Source organism: Mesocricetus auratus, unplaced genomic scaffold (assembly GCF_017639785.1).
Source record: "Mesocricetus auratus isolate SY011 unplaced genomic scaffold, BCM_Maur_2.0 Super-Scaffold_100022, whole genome shotgun sequence".
NCBI classification, from domain to species: domain Eukaryota; kingdom Metazoa; phylum Chordata; class Mammalia; order Rodentia; family Cricetidae; genus Mesocricetus; species Mesocricetus auratus.
This window is the reverse complement of record NW_024429203.1, coordinates 11,890,429-11,912,333: the sequence shown is the minus strand read 5'-3', so window position 1 is coordinate 11,912,333 and position 21,905 is coordinate 11,890,429. Positions and strand designations below refer to the sequence as shown.

Genomic DNA, 21,905 nt, shown 5'->3' with positions numbered 1-21,905 from the left:
GGCTGAAGCTTGCACAGGTCTTGTGCACACTGTCACAAACACTGCATTTCATGTGCTCACCTGTCCTGTTGTGTCAGGAAAACACTGCTCCTTGAAGTCACCGCCTCCTCTGGCTCTTAGAATCTTTCTGCCCCTTCTTCTCACAGATCCTTGAGCCTTAGCATGAGAAATGAAATGTCCAATCTGGGGCTGAACATTCTACAGTCTTTTGTTCTCTGCACATTGGTCAGTTGGGTTTCTGTGCCACGTACTCCAAGGAGAAACTTCTCTGAAGAAGGTTGACAGATGCTCAGAACTATGGGCATAGTGGTAACTTACATGGGTCATAGGTCGTAGGAGAGAACCCAATGTTACTACTCTCCTAAATGTGCTAAATGGCCACAGTACTGGCTTTTTTAAAATTTCTGTCCAACTATTTTAATAATGGTCAGAGAGGTTTATCTAAGTCCCTAGTCTTTTGGGTTTAGATGTTCATACTTCAAAAGTACACTTTAATCTCACATCCTTTTTGCGTGTTTGTCTCTCTGTGTAACAGCCCTGGCTGTCCAGGAGAAACTCACTCTGTAGACCAGCCTGGCCTAAAACTCAAGACATCTTCCTGCCTCTGCCTCCTAATTTCACATTCTTCATATTGTGTGCTGGATAGTTGTGATATTTGTATGCTATGCTTTGAAGCTCAGAAGATAAGGCTGCTTGGAATCCTTTGGTCCAGTGACTTTTTTTTTAACATTGGGAAGTTGGAATCATTAAATGATAGCCTGAAGGAACACACAAAAAAAAAAGCAAATTTTGCTCTTTTTCACCAGCTTTTCTTACTGGTTCTCCTGATTCCTCATCCTCTCCCCTTCCTCCTACTCCCTTTTCTTTTCCCTCCCTCTCACAGATAAGGTTAGATAATATGACAGATGTAGACTGTCATCAAGGAAAGTATCTTTAAAAGATCAGATGTTGATTCTAGTACTGAAACTATGACATGAAAATTTAATAATTTATTACATAAGCTTAAGAAACGCTACACAGAGAAGAAGACAGACTCACTGAAGTTGAAGACAGGTCAATAGAAACTATCCAGATAAAGAAATGAGAGAACATAGGCAACAGAATAGAGACCAAGATCAGAAAGACAGTACCACGGGATGCAAGAAACGTGGGTAAGAAAAGAGAGGAGACAACAGCTGAGGACAATTCCAAACCTGTGAAAGACAGCAACAGTTCCTCCCAAACGCCAAGCAACACAACCCAAAGAAGATGCACTTCCTCCCCACACTGCACAGCGACTGCCCCCTCCCACCAGACTACACCCTGATGCTCACTGCCACTCTTTCCTTCTTGGTCTCTCAAACCTTTACTTGTTTCCCTCTTAAGCACCATGGATATTTGTTGCCTTGGTCAGGACATAAAAACTCAGTTTCCTTTTCATCTACACAAATTATTGAACACATCAAGAACATGAAAGAAAAAAACCCTGTGGTGATATCTTGCTTGTATAAATAAAGCCATTATGGCAAGCTCCATTCTCTGACCTTCAAACAGGCTTTATTTGTACAAGTAAGATACCACCACACAACCCCAGCTTTAAAAGGAAAAGAACTTCCTACTGCTCTTGTTGTATAATAGTATAGGGAGCTTTAAGTTTTCAGGCTCAAACTATAGCTGCATCTTTCCGATTTGGCATCTAACAGTGACAGATGGCAATGTTAAAAATAAATAGAACATTCAAGTTGTTTATACTGTAGGCAAAGACAGTTTTAAAGTGTGAAACAAGCCCAAGGCTGATTGAATTTGCATCATCTCTTTCAATCCGTATTAGGAATGCATATTTTCTTAAGCCAACTCTGAGTTGTTTTCAAAAGATATACCATTAGCTGTTGAAGGTATACTTGTTTTTCTACTCATGATTTAAAATTAACAGTGACTTGCAATTCTGAAATATAAACCTTTCTGTAAGTGATTAACTTTCTCAATGATAAAGGCTTGGGGGATTATTATTATTATAAGAACATTACTTTCCCTTGAAAAATATGATAAAATGTGTGATTAATACAAATGTAACATCAAAGTTAAACTCACGTTATAGTATGTCTCTGATGAAGCTACCAAGGTTGGGATGTAATGACTAGTAAAATTTTAGCTTACAACACAGGAAGACAGATAAAACAATGCTGAAGAAATTACAGTATTTTTGTTGTGCTCATAAAAATCCACAAAGACCTCAACAAACTAGCTTTCAAAAAAGAATCTGACACTATTTTTTTTGCAACAACCAGAACAAACAAGAACTAGAGGGAAAGTTGCTTGGTCTGGTAATGAACATCTATGAAACTGCACACAGATAACATCTCCCTCAATGGCCAGACACTGAATGCATCCCCCTAAGATCGTGCATAAAAAGGGTGCAAGTGCTTTCAACTTCTACTCAATTTTGTGCTGGTGGGTCTCACCACAGAAAACCATCAAGAAAAATTAATAAATAAAAGCTGAATCCAAACTGGAACAGAACTAGTATTTTTACATATGATTTTTAATATAGGAAATCCCACAGAAACCATTATAATGTTATTAGAAGTGAGGCTTCTGGAAACCTCTGGGTGATGTGGAGAATGAGAAGCGTCAATTAAAATAACAAATAATAGATTCTAGGAGCTGAAGAGATGGCTCAGAGATTAAGAATACACATTTCTCTTACAAAGGATCCATGTTTGGTTCTCAGAACCCTCATCAGGTAGGTCACAATGATCTGTAACTCCAGATTCGGGGGATCTGACACACTCTGGGGTTGTCTGCTTTTACATAAAGACACAAATTAAAATTAGACTCTTTTTTAAAAAAAACATTCCAAAGAGAGAAAAATTTGGGAAAACTTTGGCAACCACATAGGGAGAACTAGGACAGCTCAAAGGTACAGAAATAAAGAAAGGCAACTCATCAAAAAGAAGCAAACAGCACATGGCTCCAACCATGTGGTCCTCTGTGCTATGGGGGTGAACCAGAAACTACACCCAAAGGAAAACTAGGCAGCCCTGGTGACGGCTGGCAGGCCTGCCCATATGACAATCCAGTAGACTAAGTGACATCTACACCAACACTGTTTCAACTGGGACACTTGATGCTTTACACATTTGAAAGTACAAGGACAGGTCCTGAACAATATTTGCTTCCTCCACTCACAACACATTCTGGAGATAGTCCCTTACTGTATTAGCCACCTTTACATGTGCAAACTGAGGAATCAGGGCTGAAGAAGTGGGAATTTCTGACCTGTCAACTGCAAAACTATATGTGGACCCTGCTACAGGAAGGGAAGCTACTATAAAGTGACATTTGACACTTGTAAAGGTGCAGGACCAGCATACAGTGTATGGAAAGTAAACCCTTCCAATATCAACTTCTTCCCTGAAGACCAAGCAGCAGGTCCAACAATGCATTTTCAAAAAAATGCTTATCTTTTACCCCTCATTTTTGGTCTCATGCATTTCCTTTTTTTTGTTTCTATGCTTTTAGTAATATTTTACTTTTACATTAATTTTCAAATGTTTTGTAATTTTTATATCTTTTTATACTTACTGAATTCTGTTTACACATATTTTCTTTGCTGCACAACTATTTTTTTTATGTTCATAGCACACTCTACATTACTGTGGGCATTTTCTGTATTAGAGCCACAGGTCAATATAGAGTTCCTTCCTCAATCACTCTCCACCGTATTTCTTGAGACAAGGTCTGCCCCTGAACCTGCACCTCATGGATTTACCTAAAGTGACCAGCTGGGGAAACCCAGGGATTGCCCTGTCTGTCTGTGCCTCCTAATTTGGGATTACAAGTATGTGTAGAATCTCTCACTTGCTGGTTCTTGTGCTTACAAAGCCAGTACTTTACCAACTAAACCATCTTCTCAGCCTCTTTGTATGTACATACTTACATTTACTTGTATGTGTGCATGCATAAGTACAGCCTGCAGGATGGAGATCAGACAACAACCCTTGGGGGTTAGTTCCTTCCTCCTATCTCCAGTCTTGGTGGCAAGAGCCTTCAGCTGCTAAATCTTGCTGCCACACCTGCCAACTGAGTTTCAGTGTACTTCTTTACCTTGTTCTGTATCCTATTGCTGCCGTTACAATAGCCCTTTCCTCCTCTCTGAGTGGTACTAGGAATTGACACTCCAGAGTAAATAGTCACTAAACATTGCTGTATCTAGCAAAGATATGTTTTTAAACTGACTAGGAAATAAGGACATTCAAGAGAAGCATAAACTAAAGCAATTCATGACCAACAAGCTAACATTAAATAATTAAAAAGAAATGACAATCCAACCAAACAGAAAAAGAAGATAAAAACTGCAGAATTCAGCAATATCTCTAACCATAAATGGTCTTAATTCTGATATACAATGGCTAGATATGGGATTTTTTTTAAAGATCCAGCTATGAAATGTCTCCAAGGAACTAAATTGCAAAGAAACCACAGACTCTGAGTGAAAGAATGCAAACATGTGTATCAAGTTAATCAAAGCTGAGATCAAGGCAACAGAGACAATCAGATATGTGAAGTAGATTACAAACCAAAAGTAGCAAAAGATATTAAAAGGCCACTAGACAGTAACAGAGGGAAACACAAGAATAATAGTTGTTAATATATGCATACTAAAAGTCATTAGCAAATACTGATAGACATGATAGGGTAGATATGCTCTAAGACAATATAATGGGAGAATTCAGTACCCAACTGTTACCAAAAAGCAGAGCAACCAGATTGAAAATCAGCAATTACACTTTGGAGCTAAACTGCACCATACATCAAATGGATACAACAGAGATAGTCCATTTAAAAATTATAGAATACACATTTTTCTCAGAGGTCAGATCTCTGAAATGGACCACATTTTAAGCCATGAGACCAGTCTTAGCAAGTGTAAATGAGTTGCGATTTTTCTGTATCTTATCAGATTATAGTGGAATATAAATTAGTATCATATAATATATATGTGTGTCTGCATATATGTATATATGTGTGTGTATGTATTCTCAAGATACAAAAATACTTGCGATACTGAACAACACACTCTTGAATAAGTTTGTGGAACTTCAAGAAATCAGGAAGGAAATAAAAATACTGCTAAATGAAAATGAATCTTTGAGATGCATCAAAGACAGTTTGAAAAATGAAAGTCTATGGTTATGAATTCTTAGATTAAAAACTATTAGAGCTCAAATAAATAACTTAATGGTCTCTTTAAAGTAATAGGAAAATCAAGACCAAGCCAAATCCAAAACTTTCAAAAGAAGAGAACTAATAAACACCAGGGCAAAATTAATGAAATGGTGAGTATAAGAACAGAATAAACAAAAAACTGAATTAAAGAGCTGTCTCTTTGAAAAAAAAACTGATAAATCCTTATCCAATCTAACCAAAATAAAGACAGAAGACTCTCTGCAAAAGACATAAAAAGATGTACAATAAATTCCAATAAAATTCACATCATTAAAAAAATAACTTGAAAACATATTCTGAAATAATTGGAAAATACAAATGAAAAAATATTTCATGACACATGACATAGCAAAATTAAGAGACACAACCAACATAAAAAGATCCATAACAAGAAATTATATTGAAGTAGCAGTAAAGAATGCCCTGCCCCCCCCCAAAACCCTCAGGACTGAAAAGATTCATCACTACTACCAGACTTCCAAAGAAGAGTTAACACTAGCCCTTCTCAGGTTGTTTCATAAATACAAAGAGAAGGAACACTGCCAAACCCTTTTGTGAATCCGAGTGTTAGCCTGATAGTAAAACTGGATAAAAACACAACAGAGAAAAATCACAGATCAATTTCCATAATGAATAGAGACAAAAACTCTCATTAAGTTACTTAAACAAATACAAAGCACATTAAGAGCAAACATCATGACCATGTTAGTTTTGATTCATGATACAAGGGTGGTATCTTAACTTGCCTTCTATTTCTGTGATAAAGCACCATGACCAACAGCAACCTGGGGAAGGATTTATTTTCGCTTACAACTCCCAGGTCAAGATCCATCACTGAGGAAAAGTGGGCAGGGATACAATGCAGGAACTGAAGCAGAGGTAATAAAGGAATGCTGCTTACCGGCTTGCTCTCTACCTTAGGGTTTTTACTGCTCTGAAGAAACACCATGACCACTGTAACTCTTTTGAAGGAAAACATTTAATGGGGGAGGGCTTATAGTTTTAGAGGTTTAGCTCGTTATTATCATGGTGGGACATGGTGGTGTGTAGGCAGACATGGAGTAGGAGAAAGCTGAGAGATCTGTATCTTGCAGGTAACAGGAGGTGAACTGCCTCACTGGGCATGCTTGAGCATATGTGAGATGGCAAAGCCCACCTCCACAGGGACACACTTCCTCCAGCAAGGCTATACCTACTCCAACAAGGCCACATCTCCTAATAGTGCCACTTCTTTTGGGGGAGAGGGGCATTTTCTTTCAAATCACCACACTGTCCACAGCTCACTAGGCTTCCTTTTTTAGATAACCAAGAGCTTCCTGCCCACAGTGAGCTGGGTCCTCCCACATCAATATTAATCAATTGCCCACAGGCCAATGTAACAGGGAAGCAATTTTCTCAATTAAGGTTCCTTCTTCCCAGATGACTCTAGCTTGTGTCATGTTGACAAAACATACAAACAAACAAGCAAAACTACCTAGCACAGATGATTTAACAAACAAAAAAGAATCATATAAATAGACTTAAGGACAGAAATCTGGAAAATATCATTAGATGAAAAATTGCCTTTGATAAAGTTCAAGAAATAATGAAAATTCTTGAAAAAAGTAATGGTACTATAAGGAACATATCTCAATATAATAAAGACTATGTATGACAAACCTATAGCCAATGTTACAGTAAGAGGGAAAGTGACAGTATGGCCTCTACAACCAGGAACTGCAAAAGGGTAATCAACCTACTCCTACTTCAGTATAGTGCCTAAAATTTTAACTAGAGCAGAAGAACATGATAAATGTACCAAAGGGATATAAAATATACAAAAAAATGGAAAAATATCAATTTTTTCTTTATTTGTAGACAACTTATAAGACCCTAAAGTATCCCTCAGAAGACTCTTAGATCTATTAGGCACTTTTAACATGTTAGAAAGATACACATTTAACATACAAAATTCAGTAACTTTTCTATATACCAACAATGAACATGAAGAGAAAGAAATCAAGAGGAGGGAAAAGAATTTACCATATCTTAAAAAATAAAATAACTACCTGAGAATAAACGTAAGCAAAGAGGTGAATGACCTGCATCAGGAAAACTTTAAGCAACAAAAGAAATTGAAAAAACAAACAAACAAAACACCCCCCCCCAAAAAAACCTAGAAGATGGAAAATTCCCAGGATTGTTGATTGGAAGACTTAAACTGGTGAAAATAACTACATTACCAAAAACTATATACAGAGTCAATGTAATATTCCAACAACATTCTTCGCAGAACTTAAAAAAAAAATCCTAGACTTTACATGGAAGCATAAGATCCCTGAATACTGAAAGTGATCTGAAGCAAGAAACACAATGTTAATAGAATCACAAGACCTTATCTGAAATGATCCATGGTGCCCAGACAACATGACATGCTACTGTGTCTCTCTCTCTCCTTCTCTTTGCCCCTGCTCCCCAATGTCTCTGTGTACCCACCTCAAGATAACAAAGTAGAATAGAATGTCTAGAAAAGAAGCCATGTAATTTAATTGTGTTCAAAGGTGCCAGAAGCATGTATAGGATTCAAGAACTCATTTGGGGGAAAGTAGATATCCATAGTAGAATGAAGCCAGATCCCTACTACACAAAAATCAGTTCAAAATGTATCAAAACTTAATACAAGTTCTGAAACTTAATGCAAGATTTCAAATTCTAAAACTGCTCCAAGATATAGGCACATGAAAGGACTTTCTGAAAAAGTCTCTAATAGCTCAGTTGCATGAAACTAAAAAGCCTCTGCATAGCAAAGTACATAATTAATAGAGCGAAGAGATGGTTTACAGAATGGGTTAAAATCTTAGTCAATTGTACACCTGAGAAGAGGTTAATATATAGACTTTATAAAGACTTCCCCACAAATTGTTCAATCAATAAATGGGAAAGTTAAATGAACAGACAGTTCTTAAAAAAAGAACACAATTATCAATGTATGAATCACCTAGGTGATTGGAATATATAACTATAACTCTGAGCATATTTATGGGTTGTTTCTATAGAGGCTTAACAGGGAGAAAACTTACTCTGAATGTGGTGGTACTGTCTCATGGACTAGATTCTCATAATGAATAAAAAGGGAAGAAAGGCTGGATCCAGCAGCATTCACCTACTTCCTGACTGTGCGGGCTAGTTTTATGTCAACTTGACATAAGCTAAAGTCATCTAAGAGAAGGAAACCTCAGTTAAATAAATGGCTCTAGAAGATATAAATAAGTAGCTCATTTTCTTAATAAGTGACCAAAGATGGAGGGCTCAGCCCATTGTGGGTGGTATCTTTCCTGGAGTGGTGGTGGTCCTGTGCTCAGAAAGCAGACTGAGCAACCCGAGGAGCAAGCCAATAGTAGTACCCCTCCATGGCCTCTGCATCAGCTCCTGACTCCAGATTCCAGTCATGCTTGAGTTCCTGCCCTGACTTCCTTCAATGATGAACAATCATACAGAAGTGCAAGTTAAATCCACCCTTTCCTCCCCAAGTTGCTTTGGTCATAGGGTTTCATCATAGCAATAGTAACCTTGACTAAGACGCTAGGGGCATAATGTGACCAACTGTCGCATATTCCCATTGCCAGGCTTTCCTTACTGTGTTCCTTCAAATCCTATGTGAACACAAGGCCTTCCTTCTTAAGTTGCCTTTGTCAGGCATTGTGCCACAGCAGTGAGCAAACCACAAGTGCATGAACATTCATGTTTACTGCACAGTACATAGTATATGGTATTCACATAGCAAATATGGACCAGAATAGATGTCCATCAATAGATGAATCATTTTCTTTAATGTGGTACATTCACACATCAGCCATAAAGAAGACTGATCCCCAGTGTATTAAATTGACAACTGAGATTAGCTATCACATACATTTACAGGAAAAATGGATGAAACTGGAGGCATTGTGAAAAGCAAAATAAACTGGGCTCAGAAAGAGAACTATCATACCTCCTTTCACAAGTCAAATCCAGATTTAAATATGTACACCGCGACATGAGGTAGGAAAGAAACTAGGAGTTGTGAAGGAAAGTACCTAAAGATAGGGAGGAACAATAGAGGGCAAAGGGGAAGAAGAAAACCAAATTCATACATGCATTTTGTCCCGCAAAAACGAAAAGGACAAAATATTGTCTGTCTGGTCTCTCTCAGGTGCAGAATCTAGGTATCAGGAAAGCAAACATATTTGGGGGGAGGGCTAGTGAGAAGGGAGAGTAGGAATACGTAAGGGTAGTTGTGGGCAAATATGAACAAAGTATAGTAGTGTGTATGTGTCATTATGAAACCCATTCATTTTTACATTAATTAAAAAAACCCTTATGTACCAAAAAACTTGCATGGGATTGCTTTGAGCAGCCAGAAATACAAACAAGTCCACATGAACAAGCAAATATCATTACACTGTAGCTACATTATAGCATGGAAAGCCTTGAAAACATTATGCACAGTGCAGGAAGCCAGCTACAGAATATGAAATGCCCAGAACAGAAAAACCAGAGACAAACAGTAAACAGGTTCTAATGCCTGCTAAGTGACAGGGGTTTCTTTGGGTAATAAAAATAATCCATATAGGCTTTACAACTGTGAGGACACTGGAGACCTTAAATTACTTATTTCATTTTATAAATATAGAAGTTTTGGTTCTGTATGTGTGTACTGTGTCTAGGCACGTGTGCCGTAGTATGAGTATGGTGGTCACAGGATAACTTCTTGGAGTCGGTTTTGCTTCTTCCATTTTATGCCAGTTCTGGAGATAAAGTCAGGTTGCTTCAGTGGCAAGAGTCTCTACCTGCTGGGTCACTTCATAGTACACAATTGTGTTTAAAATACCTTTTGCAGACCAGCCAGTGGTGGTGCATGCCTTTGATCCCAGCACTTGGGAGGGAGAGGCAGGTTGGTCTCAGTGAGTTCCAGGTCAGCCTGGTCTACAAAGTGAGTTCCAGGACAGCCAGGGCTGTTACACAGAAAAACCCTTTCTTGAAAAAAATGCCTTTTACATAACCAATGCCATATTGTAAAAGAAACCTATAATTCTTACTAATAAATAATTATCAATTAAACAACCCAAACAGGAGAAAATTGCTTGAAAATGACAAGAGAATCCTGGTTTAAGTAAAATTACAGACAAGACTGTTCTGAACAATTTTCTTTAGTGAGAAATAAATTTAGTCTCCCTAAAATAAGTAAACGATGAGAGACACTGGAACAATGACCCCAAACCTGTGAAGAGATACACTGTGAAAGGCTGTTGCCTTTAGCTGTCCTCGCATGCTCAACATAACACTGCCTGCTGGGTACTGAGAGCAGACACTGGAGAACACTTAATGACAGAGCTTTTCTTTTCCTGATTCTCACATATGGGTTCTAAACCCCAAGGGTACTTCAGGAAAAATAGTTCAAATGAATCTGGGGGCCCAGAAATGTCTTCTTCTTTCATTAGGATGGAGGGAAAGAGGAGAAGAAACATAACTAGGAAAAGTAAATTTCCCTACTTCTTCTCTCCAAAATTCATTGTTCTTATTTTTCTTTTTAAAAATGTATGCCAAAACATGTAGTTTATACCTCTAATCCTCAGTAGGCAGAGGCAAGAAGATTGCAGGTCTGAAGCCAAGCTGCTCCACACAGCAAGACCATTTCTTGAAAAATAAAATGCCTATCAAATCAAGCTTCCTCACTCTAGGAATTCAGCAGAATTCTGCCATGTGAAACTATGTAAATAAATTTTAAAATAAACTACATAAATAACTAGGAATGAGGTTCAAAACAGTTTTTTTAAGCTCTTATCTACAGATAAAATACATGATTTTTGCAATTTTAATTTTCAACTATCATACAACCCAGATTAGGTAGGTTAGGCTGTCTGTCTGATCCACTTTTCTGTGTGTATGTGTGTGTTTGTGTACGTGTTGTTGTTGTTTGAAAATGTGTCTCATATAGCTAAGGCTGAACTCAAATTCACAAAATAGTTGAAACTGGTCTTGAACTTGTGATTCTCCTGCCTCTACCTTCCACATACTGGAATTATAGACAAAAGCTATGACAGGTGGCTTCCAGTGTTGCTTCTCTAACTTGTACTCACCTTGTCCATCAGTATCTAGCCTTCTACTCATGTAATTACAAGAGCAAATAATGACAGAACTTACACAACCACAGTTCATTACAAATTCCTAAAAATTGGAAGACACATAACTCTCTGTGACATGTTCTACAAAAAAGAAGGCATTTAAAAATCAAAACCATATTAAAAAAACATGGATTGTTTTCATTAAACACAAAGAACAGCAAAGCAAGCAAAACACTTTCTTGAAATACACTGTATGTGATCTGCAACCAGCTGCCCACAATCACATGATGGAGAAGGTGCACTCACCTGGTTTTGGCACTGAGTTGGTCACTGACTGGGGAACTTTCTGGTTAATTAACTCGACACAATGACCAGGGAAGAGTCCCACCTAAAGAAAAGCAACAAAGAGAGGATTCCAAACCAGCAAATAGACCAGTGTGTGAACACTGCCAACTCAGTTTCAGTAATGTACTCCATAGGCCCTCCCATGTGATTCTAATATTCCAAGTCTCTGAATACCAGATGACAATTACACAAACAAATAATAAAACATTCAGTTACTATGAATATACAAAACTATGTGTGTTTTTCTGTCCAAATATCTAAGTCTGTTTTGTTAGAGTTTTAACTTTCCTAAAATTCTTTTATAACAACCAAAATAGCTAATTAAACTACAAGCCAAGCATCAAATAGGTAAATTATAACTAGCCAGTAATTCACTTTGCTGAAATATTAATCTAGTTGTATTGCTACCTCTACAATTAAAGTTTGTGTTGATTTTTTTAAAGACTAACATCAAGCCATAATTCAAGTTGGTCTGAGTATCTTCTTCACTCTCCTGCAGATTTCATCTAAAATCAAAATAGTAAAACTAAGTTTCTGAGATAATGACTCATTTAAAATTACAACAGCCATGGCTGCCAAGGAATCAGCAGTGTTGTAAGGGGAAGTAGGAAGGAAGAAAAAGGTCCTTCCAGCCAGTGCAGCAGACTGTGGTTTTGCAGAGCACACATACTACCCTTACATCAGAGCTCCTGCAAGGCCTTAGGTGAAATCCCAACAAGGGGTACTGGAAAATACTGAGTTCCAGGCACTCAGAGGTATGGTGTGACCCAGAGAATGACTACAAGAAAAACACTCTAAGAGAAAATATATAAAGAAAATCTTTACCAATATTTATAGATGTTTCCTCAGACAGGGACATAAACGGGACACCATATAGCAGATGTTTAAGATGAAACATGAAAACTACATCTCTCTGCATCTCCCTTTGTTGACAGACTGGGGAAGAATGGGACTGTTTTGGTTCCAAACGTATGACTCACCATGTTCTGAGCTCTATAGTTCCCGTCTGTGTGGGTTATTTTCATAGATGCATTTGTTACATTCTTATTTCAATCTCTGGATCAATACTCTATATACTTCTTACAATTATAAAGACATAACCATATGGTAAATTGAGTTGTTAATAGAGTATGAGGTTTTCTAAAATTTTTGAATTAGGGATTATTAAAGCCGTATCTTGAAAAATGATGCATTAAGTATATTTTAGTTGTAAAACTCTTTTAGCATATATTCTATCCATCTTACTGTTTCTCAAAATAAGTAAAATCCTTCCAAGATTGATTGGACTAGGTAAGAATCAACTTGGGAAATTCTCATTTTTTAAATTATGTATTCTACAAGAGAATACACAGGACACTGGCTAACAGAGCAGCCTCAAAAGCAAGAACAGTGGGCCAATCTTGAATTTGCTACTTACTAGGTTAGATAAGCAACTTGGCCTCTCTGTAATTCAGTTACTCTCTCCAAACACAACAATAATACTTATCTCATAAGGGTGTATATGGGGATTAAACAGATTAGTTTAACTAGAATGCATGTAATAATCACATATCAAATGCTATGTTATTATCCCAGTATGTTGGCTACGGAAGACTTCAGGGATCTAGCTCCTCTACCAGATGAATAGGACATTATACCATGTCTTCTCTCTGTGTACATAAGCTAAGTTACTCTCAAGTGTTATTCCTCCCATAATACCTTAATTCAGTTCAATTTACAAACACCTGAAATTTGCCATAAAGATCACATTGGAAAAGTAAATCACCCACTTTCCTAGGCTCTGGGTCCTGAGTTTTCCCACTTGTGAAATAAGGAATCTCACTACTCACACTTCAAGAGTTTAAGTAAAAATGCCTAGACCTCCTGGCATGGTGGTGTACACTTTTAATCCCAGCAATCAGGAGAGACAGAGGTAGGTAGACCTCGAATTTGAGGCCACCCTGCAGTCTACAGAGAGAGAGAGTTCCAGAGAACAGCTAGGGCTGTCACATAGAGAAACCCTGTCTTGAAAAACTCAGGTGTTATCTGAAACCCAGCAAACAATGAGTTTTCCATCACTACCCTACAAATACTGCTCAAAGCTTTATGAGTTTCTTAAGGAACTATGTCACCGTCTATACTATTTTTATCTTTTAAGTTTGTTTCAATGTTCTATTTAGTGTATGGGAAAATTCTGTTCATATCCTGTGTAGATCTACAATAGATCAACTGAATATTTAATTCTAGTCACTATTCTCAGTGCTTTCTTGTACACTGTAATATTAGGCAAACAAAATATTTAGTTTCTAGATTTGGGATTCAAGTGAAACTAAGACATATGTGAATGCAATGCCATGCTATTCTCTGTCTCTGCTTGTGCTGACCGGCATCTCAGCCATCACCTGACCACAATCAAAAGCCTAGAGAATCTCAGATGCCTTTGTCTACCATCATTAAGCTGTTGACTCAATTGTAGACATCATCTACCTTTTCTCTTGTTTTCTTTTCCTTAAAGTCAAAGGTATTCCTAGTGGTGGAAGGATCTTTTATTTAAAACAGACAATTTTATGTTATTTGAAGAGGCAAACAGGTTCTATGTGTCTATTATAAATGATCCATCATAAACAAATGAAGCTCTGTTTTGTTCAAAGTACTATTCACTGGTGTGACTAACCCTGAAATAGTTAATGAACACTGATACTCATCACACAGACACTGAACTACTCCAGCACATACCAACAACTCTAAACCACTCCAAGTGTTAAGTAGTGAAAATATTTAGAGCTCTGGCAATAGGGATCTACTTACTGTGACATCTTGTTTCTCATCTTACTCTTTTTGTATCAGTGTTGGGAGGAGAATGGGGCCTATCAAGCATCCAGAATCAAATGAGATTCCGCTTTGGGAAAAGATGGCAAAGAGGTGACAGAATATGACACTGAAAGAGGGGAAAGACGGATTTGAGGAAAGGCTGGGACAGAGTGAAGAGGGCTCGCAGAGAGAGGTGAAGAACATTACTTCTGTAGCTTCCCTGTAAGTCTCTGTGATGAAGGGAGAAGTCAGAGAGGATATTAAACCTGAAAATGTGCTGGTGCTTATTAACAGGCCCCAATCAAGAAAATGGGTTTTGATTTTATGGTATTTGCTAGTGTTTGTGGCATAAGCACCCCTACCACAGTTGGTTTTAAAGTGCTTATGGGGCACAGGATTGAAAAGTGCACAAGACTGAAAAGTAGTGCAGAGTAGCACTTGGTGATGTAATATTTATATCATACAAACCTATGAGAAGAATGGAACCTCAAGAGCAGGAATAGTAAAATATAATAGAATGATCAAAAATTGTATTTTAATACAATTCATTCACTGTAAACTTACATACTTCTATTTTTAGCAATGGTTTTATTTAATAACTACACTAACTCAGAGAGTTTTACAAATGACTCCAGCTCACCCCTAACCTGCAGCTATCTTCTGGGTCCTGCACTTGTTTGCAGGTTTGTAAGCATTATCTCAGCCTTGGACTCTTATAAAGACAGGAAGAGCCGTGGTGGCTTATCTTGAGAACATGTAAGTTAAATAGAGAGTCCAGTTTAGCTTCAACAATGAGCATACTAAAAATATTTTGATGCAAATTAAAGAAAATGTTAGGCAGAAAATCAATGAGACAGAAATAGCCTGGAGCTTTGGTACAAGGAAAAGAAAAGAATCCGTGTTTAACAAGGAGGCCTTCTCCTAAACACGGTCTCTTTGAAGCAGTCAAGCAAAGGTTAAAAGGATGTCAACATGACAGCAACATGCAATAGCACTAACTTACAGGAACTTTCAAACTTTAATTTGTGGCTAGGGAAACTCTGGGGTTATCAAAAGAGCAAAGCCTGTAAGTTTAGCAAAGGTCTGTTGCTGCTCAGTCGCACCACAGGTTCTTCTGTGGGAGTTTTTTGGCCCCAGAAAGCTAAAACTCCAGTATTTCATTTGCTGACTAAAACTTTCTACCCCTAAATCTCCGATGTTTATATTCCACAACTGATGCTGAAATTCGAGGCATTCTAACCCTTTCATGTCTATATTCCCCCCTTGGGTAACTAAGGCTCTTTAAACTTTTTTTTCCTTGTCTAGTATGTACACTTTGTTGACCATTTGACCATTTAAGCCCTTAGTTTCCTTCCATATTAATCTTGTACCACACCAAATCCAGCAACAGCCCAAAGTAAACTAATTATTTTTCTATATCTGTACTTCTAATTCTGAAGAAAACCATGTAACAGAGGATGTTCAAACCAGAACAAATTCACAGAAATGAAAATTATATTCCTCAATCCACAACCAGTTTCAGAGACTCTACTCTGTTTTCGACTGACCCAGTCTGATCTCTGACCCCAATCTGACCTCCAGGCCCTTTCCAACACCGTTTCATACATGCAGATGACAGGTGATGGTCAATTAGTTTGAGATTTTAAAACTAGATGCAGCTCTCTGTTTCCAGTGATTGCTAGAAGTAGGAAACAGTACTTTTCAAAAATAAAGAGGAAGAGACAAACAAAAAACAAAACAAGCAAAAGCTATTACAACAAAGGCTCTAAAAACTGGAGTGTGAATTCTCAACTCCTTCTTGTGTCTGGTTGCACTCACCAATGGTGAGCCAGTCTTGCAAGGGATCCTTATGCATTTCCACTTGAGTCTCTCCTCTCCCTCCTCCTCATCTCCCACAAAAGCACACTGCTCTGTCTTCTGAAATGCCCACTCCCTAATTTCTATTAGGAAAAATAAAAGCTTTACAGACTGAGAGACTGATTTGAGATGCAGAAATAAGGTCAGAGATTGGGATGTCAATCTGGGAGCTGACAGAAACATGCTATTTAAAACTCAGGGAGTAAAGTCCACAGCCAAGAGAAAGAGGAGGTAATTCTCCCCAAAATGTAGAGGTCAATTGGTAGAGCACACCCTGGTCAAGGCAACAGGAAAAAAAAAAGTCAGAACTTGCAAAGTGTTGTGCCAAGGTAGTCAAGTGAAATGTCAAGAAGACAGCAATCTGACACTGATGACAACTGAGAGTGGAGGAAGAAGAAGAATCATATACAAGTTTCTGCATTAAATCAGTGACCACAAGTGATGTCCCAGATGCATCAAAGTTTAGGGACACACTTTTGATGCATGACTGCTGAAAAAAACTAGAGTCTACCTCCTCAGAATACAAAGAACACTGAGCTAAAGACAACTAAGAGACTGCATAAGTGGGGGATCATAAAAATTTGGCAATCTTAAAGTAATTGAAAATCAAACACTAATGTACCCAAGCAGTCTCTGGCAGTGCTTTCTTGGGCTGTCTCCTGTAGCTTCAGTTTGCTCTCTGAGCCCACAACGTGCACACTGCACTGCATGGCACATACCACCACACCATGCACTGACCCTGAACACTGCCTGCAATTACCTTGGCTCATATGTGAGACTACTGAATGTTAAGAGTTACAGTGTCTTTACTGCCTATGCAAAATTTTCTGCCCTTACAGAAACTATAATGGTTTAAAACAAAGACCTCCAATATTTTCCTGCCATAATTCTTTAATAACTATTAAATTAGTGCGTCTTTGGACCACATCTGATTAGAATGCTTGATTGTAAAAATTGCTGATTTGCAGTGTGGTGGCAGACACTTTTAATCCCAGAACACAGAGGCAGGCAGATAGACCTATGTAAGTTAGAGGACAGCCTGGTCTATATAGTGAGTTCCAGAACACCCAGGGCTATGAAGAGAGACCCTGTCTCAAAAACAAACAAAAACAAAAGAACCTGCTGTTTGAGTCTTGTTTAATAAAAATCATGAAATAAATTTTGCTTAGAAATTAGGACAGAGCTTCCAACCATTTCTGAAATGGCCTTAATATGTTATAGTAAGTATTTATGCAAAGTGTTAATCCTAGCATTTGTGATTACAAAAGAAAAACTATACTCAAATATGAAAAATTACTGATGATGCTCTACATCCCAAATTATAAAATATGTAGTCAGGTTTAATTTGTATGTAAAGCTAAACAAGCATGTCACCAAGAAGTAATAAGACTATATGTATACAAAAGAATTTTTTAAAAGTAGATTTCTTTAATTAAAGGTTTGATTTGTATTTCTATTTTTTAATACCTGTATACCCAAAGTTGCTCTTTGGTTCACTGGTTTTCCAGTGGGAGCGGTTACAAGGAGAAAGTTTAAGAAGGCCTAGCCTGAGGCAGGACAGAGAAGCATTACATTAGGAAAAGGACTGGGTTCTTCACTCTAGAGGATGTTCAATCTCATCCATCCCCCATACAACCCTGCAATGGCATTGACAGGCTCTTGGAGACAACCGAACTACTCTAGTTCATTTCTCCTACACTTGTCTCACTAGTTCTCCATCTTTGGAAAACTAGGATTGCTGTCCCTTGCATTGTCATTTCTCCACAATCAACTGTCCCCCTGCTAAGCGAAAGAAAACTCCAGGCCACTGCCTGCATGTACTGTTCCCTGAGGCTGTCTGTCTCATGCTGCATGCACTACATGTTAACTCAGTTCTCTCTTGTTAGTTTGCCTTTTAAGAGTCTGGTCCCAACTACACATTTGTAAGGGCTGGGAGGAAAATATTTTTTTCTCTACCATCAATGTAATGCTGAGCCTAGAATCTAGATTGGATAGACAGTAAATACAGGAAGTGGGTGACAAGAAATGGAAGGACAATAGAATGTCATCAATCACAATACAGAGTGTGGGACAGAGGTGTCTCTTGTATGGCAAACACCTGAGGAGACTCTGTTTCTTTTCTGAGTTGACTCAAAGAAATGTCAAATAAGACAAATAAATTACAATTTCCTTAAAACTATAATTACAGCTGGGTGTTGGTGGCACATGCCTTTAATTCCAGCATTCAGGAGGCAGAGGCAGGCAGATCTCTGTGAGTTCCAGGCCAGCTTGGTTTACAGAGCAACTTCCAGGACAACCTCCAAAGTCACAGAGAAACCTTGTCTCGAAACAACAACAACAAAATATAAAAAAGCCTATAATTATTTTCCTATATCATTTAAGGAGAATACAAAAGCAGGAAAGAGTAGCATGTTTAAGTTGAGTGGGTGGGTTAACAATTAAATATGGTCAATGAGTAAGTTAATAAAACAGAACATTGGTCAGCAGTTAAGAGCACTTGCTGTGCTTGCAGAGGAGTTGGGTTCAGTTTCCAACACCCACATGGCAGTTCACAAATGCCTGTAACTTCAGTTCCAGGGGGTCCAATGCCCTTATTCTACTTCTACCAGTACCAGGCACATACACAATGCACTTACACATATGCAGGCAAAACACTCATATACATAACAAAAAGTTACATCTTATTAAAAGAGAGAGCACTGGAATAGAAGACAGAAACAGAGAGGAATGAATGAGAAATGCGGGCAGAGTCATGAGTGGTCATTTCATCATAGCAAGCAAGAATTTGAAGTTTACTGTGTCGAAAATAAAACCAGCAAATTCTGAACACCAAAGGGATAGATAGTAGGTCTGTTTTAGAAAGAAATCTAGTTGCAATGTGTCTTTCAAAGTAGAAGGAATAAGAGATAAAAGAAGCAGAATTTCACTGTAAATCTATAAGAACAGAGTAACCAAAAGATAATTTTAAAAAATCTATGATCTGCAAAATGAAGAGTAAATGGATGTAGGAGGCACAGAAATTATCAAATGGGTTGGGCATTGTTTTTCCTTCTACCTTTCTTGACTTCAATTGGTAAACAATGAACTGTACATGTTTAACAGTGCATTTTAATAAGCTCTGACAGTACAGTCAAGGTAGCTTATAAACACATTCACCAACCCTAAGATCCCTTAAGATTCTCCCTTCCTCACATCTCATCCTCCTCCCCTGCTGCCAGGCAACCCCTGATCACCTATATACCACTGTACATTACTTTTAATTTCCAATGATTCATATGAATGAAGACCTGTGGAATAAAGGTCTGTATTATCTGTCTTCTTCCACACAGCATAATTATTCAGAAGATCATGCATGTATAAATGACTAATTCCTTTTAATTCCTAAGTAAAACTTCATTGTATGGATGCTACCATATGACTATTCATTAATCTGTAGTTCACAGATAACAAATCATTTACAGTCTTAGATAACAAATCATTTACAGTCTTAGACTTTATATATAAAGCTGCTATAAACATCCATGTTCAAGCTTTTGCAAAAACATATTCTTTCTCTCTTCTTGGGTAATTCATTAGGAATGGAATGGGATAACATATGTAATAGGTATATAGTTCACCTAAAAATCCAACAAACTATAAAACAAACTGCTGTGGCACCCTACATTCTAACCCACACTGTACAAAATTTCTAATTCTTCAGCCTTGCCTCTTAAGTTACAGAGATACGCCTCACTGTTTTAACCTGCACATTCCTAAGGTTTATAGGTGTTGAAAGTATCTATATGTTTGCCATTCAAACCCTTTTGGTTATCCATATGTTCTAATTTTTGCCCATCTTTGAAACCAAGTTCCATTTCTTAGTTTTGGAATTCATTCATCTGTTCTGTATGCAAGTTATCAGATATAATTACTGCAAATACTTGCTCCCAGTCTGTGATTATTTTTCTATTCTTTTTATGGTGCTTCTTACAATTTGACAAAATTAAATTTATTTTATGAATTGTTCATGTGAGGTCACATTTAAAAAATCTTTGCCTAATCCAAAGCCATAGATTTTTATCTTATCTTCATTTGAAGAGTTTTATAGTTTATCCCTTACTTTTGGGTATATGATCAATTTTGAGATACATTTTTACAGTTGATGTAACATAAAGTAAAGTTCATCTTGGAGGCAAAAATAAAACATTCCTTCACTGAACTGATTTGTGATGGTCGTTGGAATCACTTGTCCATGTATGTGTGGGTCTACTTCTAGACCTATTGTGTTCCACTAAGCTGTCTTATTGATATCAATACCACAAGTTCTTAATCCAGAAGTTCTATGGCAGACCTTCACTTTGTGCTAGCTTTCTATCTTGGTTGTTTTACAGCAGGCCTGGTTTTTCTATCCTAAATTCTTTGCATTTCCATGTGAGTTGTTTAATCCTTTCATCATTTTCTACAAAAGAGGTTTATGGAGATTTTTTACCTAGGACCAATTTAGGAAGAAAAACTAGCTTAAGAACACAGCCTGCCAACACACAATCATGGAACGCCTTTACTCTTACTTGTATTGTCTTTCATTTCAGCCAGCCAGGCTCTGTGGTATACAGTATACATATCTTTCACATCTCTTTTCAGAGATATCTTTATGACTGCATATTTTTGAAGCTATTATAAATGGGTCTTGTTATGCTTAATAATGTTGTTCAGTCTGTGGACTCCTTTTAAAGTAGGAAAGTTCTCATGCACTTATCCTAAGTAGTTATATCTAAATGCTGTGTATTGTAAAAGACAGAATTTTTTTTTGTCTTTTGTGTGTGAAAGTTTCAGCTGTTTTTGACATTGTATATACACGTAGATAAAGGTATTATTTGTAACTTTTATTTCAGAGTCATAAGAAGGGGTCTTAGAAGACAGTTATCAAACGGGGAGAAGGCAGAGTTTGGAGAGCTTAATAACTACTGCTCATCACTGTCTTATCAATTTCTTCTTGGAAGTTGGAAGTATCAGTCATCACTTGGTAGGATATATTCTCATGGTATATAATAAAAAGCTATGCAGTGCTAAGTTCATCACTGGGCATCAGTGACAACAATGACACCAAGATGGAAAATTTAAACATCAGCAGTGAATGAAAATACACAAAATTTACATATTTTGGTGATCTAAAGCATGGTTGGCACAAAGTCAAAATTCAGTTCTGCATTTGTAGTATTCTGGTCAAGACTATTTTGTATTTACTGTTTCTATGAAATAAAACAACTTAAATTTCTGTGTCTAGATTTTTTGTGTGTATATGTGCCAACATGTGTGTGCCTGTTTGCATGTGTATGGGTACACACATATGTGAGGGTGTACATGTACACAGATACATGGATGACACTGGGAATTTTTAAAAAATGTGTATTGGTGTGTTGCCATGGGTGTCAGGTCCCCTGGAACTGGAATTACAGACAGTTGTAAGCTGCCATGTAGGTACTGGGAATTGAACCTGGGTCCTCTCAAAGAGCAGTCAGTTCTTTTAACCCCTGAGTCATCTCTCCGGGCCCCAGTATTGGGGATCTTAATAGCTCTTCCACCTCATTCTTCTTGAGGCAAGGTCTTTCAATCAAAACCAGAACCCATAGTATGTCTTGCTAG

The 21,905-nt window shown here is 37.5% G+C and overlaps 1 protein-coding gene across 1 annotated transcript in view; it reads right to left on the bottom strand.

The window, feature by feature from the left end:
- Arhgap32 (Rho GTPase activating protein 32) overlaps nucleotides 1-21,905 on the bottom strand; it is a 216,330-nt gene that overhangs the window by 47,048 nt on the left and 147,377 nt on the right. The window contains 1 exon segment of the mRNA XM_040730215.1: nucleotides 11,598-11,679. Coding sequence (XP_040586149.1) covers nucleotides 11,598-11,679 — 82 coding nt within the window.